Source organism: Poecile atricapillus, chromosome 15 (assembly GCF_030490865.1).
Source record: "Poecile atricapillus isolate bPoeAtr1 chromosome 15, bPoeAtr1.hap1, whole genome shotgun sequence".
In the NCBI taxonomy this organism is placed as follows: Eukaryota; Metazoa; Chordata; class Aves; order Passeriformes; family Paridae; genus Poecile; species Poecile atricapillus.
The window spans coordinates 8,848,687-8,859,241 of NC_081263.1; the positions used below are offsets into that span (position 1 = coordinate 8,848,687).

At 47.1% G+C, this 10,555-nt stretch overlaps 1 protein-coding gene across 1 annotated transcript; it reads left to right on the forward strand.

The window, feature by feature from the left end:
- The first annotated feature begins 2,195 nt into the window (after positions 1-2,195).
- OCSTAMP (osteoclast stimulatory transmembrane protein) lies at positions 2,196-6,891 on the forward strand. The gene is made up of 3 exons (XM_058850504.1): positions 2,196-3,595; positions 4,474-5,512; positions 6,456-6,891. The coding sequence occupies exons 1-3, from the start codon at positions 3,552-3,554 to the stop codon at positions 6,819-6,821; spliced, it is 1,449 nt and encodes a 482-aa protein (XP_058706487.1). The 5' UTR covers positions 2,196-3,551; the 3' UTR covers positions 6,822-6,891.
- Positions 6,892-10,555: the final 3,664 nt, after the last annotated feature.

Sequence of the window (10,555 nt, forward strand, 5' to 3'; positions counted from 1 at the left end):
GGGTATTTCAAGTGCTGTAGTAACCTTCTGTAACTTTGACTGTTATTTTAAAGGAACTTTGCTTGCCTATGCACCATTTCTCTAGGAATGTAAAAATCCAACAACCATCACAAAAGCCATTCACATTAGCAGCCTCCTTGTGAATTTTAATTAACAGGAAATTCCACTCACGCATTGAAATTCAACATCCAGAATATCTCTGCTTTACTCCTTTGATGTTCCCCATCCAGTCCTGGACCAACATCCCTATGTTCTCCTGAGACACTCAGAGGAAAATAATTTTGGTTTATTTACAGTAGGAAAGCATTTTGTCGTTGTCTTTTATCCCAGGAGCATTTGAGTTACTTTACAAACTGTTCACACGGAGGAGCTGCTCTGTGGGTCCTTACAGCAGGGAGTGATTCCAGAGCTGTGCTCATCAGTTTGCACTCAGCAGCAATGCTGGAATTTCAGGAGAGGCAGGAAAAGAGTCATGAAACAAATGAAAGTCCAGCATGATAGGGAATTCAGCTATTAAAGGTTAGACAGCCTTGGTTCCCATATCACATTCATCCTTCGGAAAGGATATTGTTGGGATTTTCCTATATTTCTATAGTAGTAACCTAAGAAGACATGATCTGGCTCTGTTACTGTAAGATATTCATTTGGAAGTGATTTCAACAAACAAAACCTACCCCTAATTAGTTAATCTTTCTCACACCCTCAGTTTCTCAAATGGGCAGACTAATATGATCAACAGGTGCTGATGTGACTGCCATGGAGAATTATCTTCAGGCTTAAATCATTCTATTTTAGCCCTTCATTCGTCTGCTATCTCCAGCCATTTTCTTAAGCTGTATAGTTCATTTACCTCACCCTCTGCCTGGGGTAGAGCGCTGCACCCCCTCCCACCCTGTCACCATGACAAGGTGACACTGTCACCACAGGTTGAACTTGCAGGTGTCTTGGCACAGGCCCACTCCAAACACTGCAGTCTGCACTTAGAACTGAGTTTAAAACCTCTGTCGTGGTGGCTACCAGCTCAGTGCTCATCCCAAGGCCAGGTAGAGCCAGGCTCTGCCTCCTGGCAGTGATGCCAGTGGAATCCTCGGCTGTCTCACAGGTCCAGCAAGCTGCTCACAGGCATGAGGGGCTCAGTTTCCTCCTGTACTGCTAAAAGGTAAAAATCGGTGACGTTGGAAAATTTTAGAGCTTGAGTTCTACAGAGACTGGAGCTGGTCAAGAAAGCAAATTCCTTTTGTACCATCTGACACAGGGTGGGAAAAGGCACCTTGGAGCACCCTGGGAGGACACAGGTTCCTCCTTATCTGAGAACTTGCCCAACCACATTTGGGATTTTTTTCAGAACCAAAATGAGCCGGGCCTCGGGGCCCTTGAGCAGAGTGCGACCACAAGATGTCACAGTTGCTTTGCTGCAATGTGTGGTCCTGCCTTTCCTGTGTCCCAGTCCTGCCCCTTTCCCACTCCCAGGTGTCCCTATGAACACACACGTTGGTATTTGGGGGTTTTGCTGCTGTGTTTTGTTTGTTGGGGAATTTTTGGCAAAGCAAGCTTGTCCATTGTGTTCTGGGGAAGGTAAGGCATCTAGGTTTCTAGCTCATTTGCAGGTCATTCATGGTATAAAATTGAAGTTAACCCAGATTTATGCCCTTGCATAAACCTGCCCTGTCCAACTGGCAGACAACAATTTTGAGTAGAGACAGAGGAAAAAATCTTAGTATGACTGCAAACAAACACTTCTTGGTGCTGCCAGAGTTACTGCTCAGTGTCCCCACAAACCTCAGGTGCCTTTGCCAGGTGGTGTAGCAGACTCAGAAAACACCACAATGTTGTGGACTTGGGAGGTTTTTGTTCTTTATAGACTATTGCTAAATTTATTTCTTTTTCTGCCCCAGAAAGCTGCCTGCACATCCTGGATGGGGTCCCAGGGGCTGATGCTAATATCAGTTCACCCTGAAGTAGAGCGAGAAAGGAGTTAAGCCGTAGAAGAAGCTGATGAGCCTTGCAGGATCCAGCTATGGGTCTTTTGGGTTAGTCCCTTATAGTGTGCACATTGAATTCAAGACCTAATTCATGGCCTGTGCAAGCAATTGCTATGGATGCTCCAAACAAACAGCACTTTCTTTCCCGCCCGCCTGGCTGGTGCCTCTTCCCGGCTGGAGCCAGGCAGAGTTTCTCATCCGGCCTCTGTGCTCCAGGGCACCAGGAGGAAAGCTCTGCTCCACCAGCCACACAGGAAAAACAAAACCCCCAGCTACAAAGCGGAACTGTTGAGTGGAGCAGCCAGGCACAAGGGACCTGCTGCCTGCAGGAAGGGCAGAGGAAGCAGGCCGAGGTTTGCTCTGCCTCCTGTGCTCGTCATTCCTTGTGCTCCAATGCCTGCCGCTGCCGTGGGGTCCAGCCATGTCCCCTGGGGAAGGTGCTGCTCTCCCACCTCTCTCTGGAGGGCAGAGCCCCACGTGCTTTGTCCCCAGGGTGGCTGGGACAGGGCTGACCTCGAGCCCTTTGCCCTTTCTAGCCCAGGGGAGCATGAGAACATCCCGGGGGCTCCCAGCTGGAGGGAGGGCTTGGCTTGGGACAGCGGGTCCCCAGAAGGGATGGGCTCAGTGGCAGCTGGGTGAGCTGTGTCACGTTTGCCCACAAATGGTGGCTTAGCATGAGAGCATCTGGCCAAGGGGCAGGTTTGGTGGGACCCAGGGAAGGCTCCTGTAACCCCTGAGCTCATAAGTGAGGAGCAAACACCGTGGCTGTTCCTTATCTCCAGGTGAGCAGGTTTGGTGGCTGGAGCTCTGCTGGGCACATCCTGGGGTCCAGGCTGTTGGTACATCCTGGCCTGTACATCTGAGAGCTTCTCAACACTTTGGGAACCCTGACTGTGGCTGGGTTTTCTCTGCAGTGGATAGGGAATTCAGAAAGTTTCAAGATTGAAACTTCCTCTTCCTCTGCTAGGACTGTGAGATGAGCCTTGAAGCTGTTTGTGAACCCTGCACACAGTTTCAGCAAGGAGCAGCAGCCTGTCAGAACAGATGAGCAGTTACCAACTGGGTTGCTGGATCCTGCTGTGCCCTTTGTGCCATGATTGATGTCTGAAAGAGGAAAAGGTCCCTTTTGCTCTGAGAGAGATGCCAGCCCTGCTCACTGCTTGCTGGTGGGCAGTGTGAGGAGTAGTCATCTGATTTCCCCACAAGGAATGATGACACCCCAGGTTCCGTATGATCCTTGTGCCATCTTCGTCAGCCCATGTGTCATTGACTCATTTTTTTTCAGCTGTGTGTCATTAAAATAAGCCTTCTCTGCAACAGGAATAATACCAGAAAAAGTGTAAAGCCCAAGCAGTGCTGTGCATCCTGGCTGTTCTTTGGTGCTGTTATTGCCCAGGCTTCACTCATGAGGTTTTGCACACTTCAGGGATTGCCAGCACTGCTGATCTGAATTGCCTTAAAGCATCTTGGGTTTTGAGTCCTGGCTCTCGAGGTGCTGCCTTGGTTTCCTACCCTGCCTCTCCCAACAGCCACATCCTGGATCCCCTCAGAGCAATAAGACACTGGAACATGGAGAGCTCTTGGGCAAGTCTGGGGCACCTCACTGCCACTGGGTATGTAGAGTCAGCTTTAATACCTCTCTTTCCCTCTATCTTGTATAGCTTTTCCTCAGCAAACCTCCTTTCCCAGTTAAAACTGTCCCTCAAAGGATAGCTGAGGCTGCTGTCCAGCAGTGGGAGACAGGGATTGCCTGGCTGCATTTAACCCTCAGGACAGGCTCTTCTCCCCTCCAGGTTTTCTGGTTTCCGGAATCACTCTAGATGTGAGGCCTGAGAAATTATACTCTTTCCCAAATGTTTGTTTCCATTAGACATTTAAATAGCTTTATGGGACAATTCATCCTGTCTGTAGTGGCCAAATTCCTGTCCTTGGAGACTTCCTCTGGCACTGCAGCTTCAGTGTGAAACCATTTTCTCTGTTTGTCACCCTTAAACATGTAGACTCATGTTTGGCCTCCTAAGAGGCAGGGAGAGCACCACTCAATTGCCTCTTGTCCATGTAACATCTTTGAAATACAGAGCTGGTCTTACAATTTCCACAGAAGGCAGTAGCCTCCTCTTTCTCCCTCCAATATCCTCTAAATAAGCACTAAAGCCTCAACCACTGCCCATGAGGTGACCCCTCAGATTGACTCGATGATTGTTTTTATAGAATGACACAATGTTTTCCTGTGCTAGCATTAATAGAGGAGTAGTTGCATTGCACTTAGTATTTATTTTTACAATAAGCACCTTGAAATTCCCTGTCCTGCTGCTTCCAAGGGAGAGCTCAGCCCCAGCTACTCAGGGGAGTTAGCAGGGAAGTAAAGTGAGACCAGAGGCATTCAGAGGAGGACAATATAAAACCCTGTAAGTGATCATCTCAAGTAAGCCCCCTAATCAGAGTTTATGAACTTCCTCTGCTAACACCCAGGTACTTGTTCTTTTTCCAGGATGAGAGCCCGTGTTTACTGTGGAGACTTTCTGTTCCCAAAGGTGCACAGAAGCATGGCAGACCTGTGGTGGATTTACTCCAAACCTGTCCCAGCAGATGGCAGAGAGCTATGGACCTTGTTCCTGCAGTGTTCCTGCATTACAGCAGTGATAGGAGGCCTCTTTTACAACTGGATGTTTGCTTCCCTGGAGTACTCCTGGCACCTCTCCGTTGCCATGGCCATCTCTTTCAGTCTGCTCCTCCTCCTGACTCTCCTTTTGGTGCATCCTGCCCGTTGTGTCTTCAGCATGATCATGCCCACGTTAGGCACCAAGCAGGGCCGGAAGCTTCTCTTCTCCACCTGCATCATGATCGCAGTGGTGAACATAGTACCCAACATCATAGGCAACATTAAAACCATACTGCAGGTTATCAAGTGCATCTGCAAGAATTCCTCTGACAGCCTTCTGAATTCAACTGCCCTGCTAGAGAAAGTTTCCTGGGAGTTTGGGGATGCAATCCAAGAAACCATTCATCCCATTCATAAACCTATGAATGGACATTTTCGCTTTTCGTTGCTTCAGAACAGGTCCTTGATTTACCAAAAAATGCACCTTGCTGGTGAAAAAATTAGCAGAGAGTTCTTGTCTGTTGAGATTTTGGTCAAAGACTCAATACAAGTAGCCAACAGACTGGCTGCTGCCTTCTTCATGCTCTATCTCTGTTTTGAATCCACCTGGTATTTGAAGAATTATCTCACCAACCTCCGCTTTGACAATTTTTACATCACCAAGAAGCTGGAGCGTTTAGCCATGGACAGAAGAGCAGCTCATCTCCTGGTGGGCTCATCCAAAAAACTCATCCGACCAACAGGCTTGAAGCTGTCCTGGGAGGAAGCGATGCTGTGCCTCATGCAAGCCATGCTGGTCACTGTGGCCCTGATGCTGATGCTGGTGGTCGTGGCCATGGACCACTTTGCGTTCAGCGTGGCAGACACAGCGGTGAGAAGGGCAGCTCAGTTCTCTGCAGTGCCTGTCACTCTCAACATCAAATACAAGGTGAGTGCTGGGGTGTCCTGCCCTGCCCTGCCCTGCCCTGCCCTGCCCTGTGTGGGGACCCCATGCTGTGTCCCCTCAGGGAGGTGGTGGTGGGGATTACAGCTTTTGTACTCTTATTTACACAACCCCGACTTCCCTCCCCAGCAGCCAGCTGGGTGAGCAACAGGCTTTGGGGGAGGAGGCAGTGGCATGACCTCAGTTGTTCTCTGGAGGGGAGCAAACAGTGCCTCATGCTGCAAAGACACTGCTAGCACCAGGCAGTCAGATGTCCCTGTGTCTCCAGGTCCCTTTCCTAAGCAAAGTGGAGGAATGGGACACTGTCCCCCCACTGCAGACTGGGTGCAAGTCCAAAAGGAAGGGAGCAGCTAATGAACGCTGAGAGTGTCTCCTCATCCTCTTGCACAGGCTGTTTCTTCAGTAGAAATCCCTGCTTGCTGGCTTTGTTGTTGCCCTCTGTAATCCTTTCCACCAGAAACCTCTCCAGTTTCTATTTCAATATTCTTTGGCCTGGCATTTTAGCTTCTTTCCTCTGCCACACAGCCTGCCTCCTTCCCCAGCCCCAGGATCCTTAGTGCAGATACCTGTTTATGATGGATTTACAGGAAATTTACAGGATTTACAGGGTTTAAAAAAAGCCTCTAATATTCAGATATTCAGCCATTAATACCACAGCCTGGATGATATCTTTCACCATAAATCTCATTCAGTGAATGCCTGTTGTGGTGTTTGTACCAGTGGATGAAGATGACAGATAGGACTGGCTCTCACCCTGCCCAGTACTCAGTGCCTACACATCGCACTGCTACTCAGCCTGAAGTGATCACTGTGTCCTTCTCTTAGTGCTGTAACAGTGATTCCACACCCCCAGGCAGATGTTTCTGTAGTGATCAGTTGATTTTAGTTTCTTCATATCCCATTTACGTTTTAACTCTCCTTATTTTAGGTTGAAATAGGGATCATGCCCTTTCTATTCAAAGTTTTTGGGCGTCCTTCTGAAAAATTACTGCTCGGGGACTTCAACAGGACCTACCACCATCATCTGATCTTGAGCTCTGCCCACTGCAGGATCAGCCCTCCCACACCTCCCAACCCCTCTGTGCTGCTCGTTGTGGGGCTGCTTTTCTGCATCCTCTACGGCACCGTGTTCCTGGAAACCTACGCACGCCGCCTGTGCCGGAACATCGCAGCCTCCTTCTTCCAGAGCTGGGAGGAGAAGAGAGTGCTTTACCTGTACAGGAAACTGTCTAGGAGGCACAGAAAGGAGCAAAACTGTGTGAAGGATGCTTTGGGAAGTCAGGGGGATGTCTGACACCACAGCATGGGCTTCTGCCATAGGGTCACACATTTAATTTTCCAGAGTGAGAGAAGTGTTTGGAAGTCGGGGAAACAATGTCACGTTTTTGCATTATTTTGAGAAAAATGGGCTACATTTCCTTTTGGGGTTTTTTTTTTTTTTTGTTGGTTCTTTTTTTTTTTCTTTTTTTTTTTTTTTTTTTAATATCCAGAAGGTCTGGAGTCTGCTGTTGCAAATCTGCAGCACTAAGCAAGGATAACTGGGAAATACATGGGAGCTGGGGTCTGGTAGGAGCTCATTTACCTTCTCCACCACATCTGTACTGGAAGAAGTACACACTTCCTTTCTTTCTTAAGTTATACCTTCAGGCAACAAAAAAGGAAGGACATTTGACTTGATTAATTTAATTTTAAATGAGGTTTTCCTTTCAGGTTTTGTGCGCAGAAACCTAGGTAGACTGGATAAATTTAGAAGATAGTTTATTCACCAAAGAAAGTGTCACTTTCAACCTGCTGAAGTAAATTCAAGATCAATATGACCATGAGAGGCACATCCTGGGCATGGGTGGGGGTGGAAATCAGCACATGAGGGCTTTACAAAATCTCTTCAAAATGGCTGTTCAAAATAAAATATAAATAAAATAGCTGCAGGACTTCAGAAGAGAATGAGAACAATCAATAAAGGTCAGTTTGGGTGTTGATCTCATTTCCCAAGTAAGAAGTGATAGGATGAGGGGAAACAGCCTCAAATTGTGCCAAGAGAGGTTTAGATTTGATATTAGAAAGAAAATTCTTCAAGGTTTACCAAGCACTGGCACAGGCTGCCCAGGGCAGTGATAGGGTCACCACCCCTGGAGGGATTTAAAAGATATGTAGATGTGGCACTTGGGGACATGTTTTAATGGTCCCTTGGCAGTGCTGGGTTAATGGTTGGACTTCATGGTTTTAAATGTTGGGTTGTTTTAAGGTCAGAAATTGTATTGTTGTATCCAAATTAATACATGCATCACTTGGGCAGCATCTGAAATGTGTTAGTTTTTATAGAGAGGCAGATTGGACACCTCTGTAAGGGCAGGAGCCAGAGGAGAGGGAGATAAATCCCTACCAAGTTAAAAACTAAGAAACTTCACAGCTTCATTTCTTCGAAGCATGTCTATTATTTTCGTCCCTTCTTCCATTACAGTTTTCATTAAGGTAATTATTTGACATAATGCACCTCAATGAGATTAAATGACAGAAATGAAGTGGTAGCTGCTGCCAGATGCACTGAATTTTCTCATCTTCTGAGATACTTGAAACAAGCATGTTTGGATTATATTTTTTTAAGCATCTATCTAACAAAACCCTGGTGAATTCATCTCCCCAGGTTTTTTAATGCCCTGTTGTTCTGATGATTAATCCAAGCACCTTTATGCCTCTACAGCAACTGGGGGCTTTGTCATGGTATTTCTGTAGAAAATGTCCTGTGCTCTATTGTTTGGGTGAAAGCAAAAAGATTTCCACTCAGTAGCTAAAATTATCTGGAGCTTGGGGTTCAGATAGCTGGGAGGAGAGAAGCTCTTCAGACCACAAACCATCCGAGCAGCACGTTGTCTTCCAACAAGAACAACTCAGAAAGGAGTTTTTCCTCAGGAAGACTTATCTTTTTGACATCAGCCATGTTGTCCCTGGTGCTGGATTGGGCTGTCATGTTTTCCCCAGAGGAACTGGCAGGAGGCAGAGCTGCTGGAAATTGCTCAGCTCTCCTGAGAGGTGTTGTTCCTCAGCTGGATAAAGGTGTGACAAAATAGAAAACATTACCATTATGGAGCTGTATTGCCCACTGGAGGGGTGAGCTGCCTTGCCAGGGTTTGTTTGATGGTGCAAGAGAGAAATGCTGAACAGATTAACCAGCAGGAAACATTAATTTTTTCACATATTTTTTATTAAGTAGAACCAATGTACAAGTCTTGTTATTTGCTGAGGGATTTTCTTCCCTCAGAGCCCCTCCATACTCATTCCCTGACTCTTGCTCATCGAGGCTCTAGTTGCTTTGTTTCCACTCAGCACATCCCTCCCATCCCACAGGAGGCATTTCCATCCCCATTTCCTCCTGGAAATGGGGAGCAAGGCTTTGTGCTGTGTCACTCACCCAGGTCCTGAGTGTCCATCTCCTGCAGGGGGAAAATCCCTGCTGCTCCGTGCTGCTCCTGCTCACTCTCTCCTTTGCTGTCCCTGACTGCAGGGCAGTGTTTCACCACACCTGCCTTCTGGGTTTGGATGCTGGTGGAGCTCAGGCTCAGAGGTTTGTGTGCAAGGAGGCAGAGGCAGGGCTGGGGTGCCCCAAAGAGGCAGGGGAACCTTTGGTGATGGGCACCAAAATTCCTTGCTGTTGCTCAGTGCCAGCCCCCAGCTGGGCTGATGCCATGACCCTGCTGCCAGGGGCTTGTCACTCACTCAGATCTGCTGCAGCTGCCACCAGGGCAGATGTGGCCCTGGATCTGCATCCACAGCTGCCACTTGTCCCAGGAGTTACCACCATGTGAGGAGCTGTCAGCCTGGCAGGACACACGGGGGTGGGCCAGGCATGGCTGCTTGCCTGGTTTCTTCTTTGCACTTATTGAGATTAGAGGCTTCTTAATTAGCTAAAGAAAATCTGCAATCACAAGAGAGAAAGGCCCATGGATTGTTTTTCCTCCACCAATGCAATGAACACAGGGGACAGAGAGACACTCCCACACAGGACAAGTTCTACCCTGAAGCCCCTGATTCCTTGGAATTTTGTGGTATATTTTAGTGAAGGGGTGGAGGTGAACTGACTCCATTTCCTCAGCCTCAGGTATATTAGGTGAAATATATGCTAAGTTCCTGCTTATGGCTGGCTGGCAGGCAAGAATGAACAACCTTAATATACTGAGGTGCAAGTGCAAATAATCCAGCTCAGTCTCTAGGAAAGATCTCATTCACAGCCACAAATCTGCATCTACCAGAGCACACAGGCAAGCAAATAAAAACCTCTTTCCAGAAGTATTTTCTGATTTTTAAGCAAACTCCATTTTTATTGCATTTATTCTATCTGTAGTATTTGCACAGTAATTGCAATGAAGAAGAGACACTTCCATGCACCAAATTTTAGAAAAGGAAATACTAATGGACATAAATAAAAGCAAAAAGAGATCATAATGCTATCATAAATGCTTCATAGCATTGTGCATATAATTCATAGTGAGAATTTCCCAATTCCTAGCTCTTTCAACTGTAGATTGTGTCAGGGTTTCACTCTGAACTCAATGCCTCACATTTTGCAATAGAAAATTTGCAAATTAGTTGTAACCAGCTTTCAGTCTGCAACACAAACTGTGGAAATGAGGTAGAAGCAACACTGGTTATCCCAAAAGGCTGCTAAAAGCTGGAATGTGGACACAGAAGCCAACCCTGCAGGCATGTTTCTTGGTCCCCTGATTTCCAGAACTGAGCACATCACTGATTCTCAGTCTTCAGGTACTCAGAGAAGCCCTGAGATTCATGACTTCAGAAAGAAGCTCCAGGGGTTCAGGGGATGGCATTGGCACACTGAGGAGATGCTGAGGAAATGCAGTCAGTTCACCTCCATCCCTTCAAGCCCCTCCCAAGGACTGAGGCAGAGGCGGTTCTGTGTTTCTTTGCTGATGAGCAAAGATGAAATCTCCAGAAGAAATGTTTGCAATACACAGACAAACATGAAAAAGTACCAGGATTTCACACCTTTCTTACTTAGATGCTGTTCCAGTC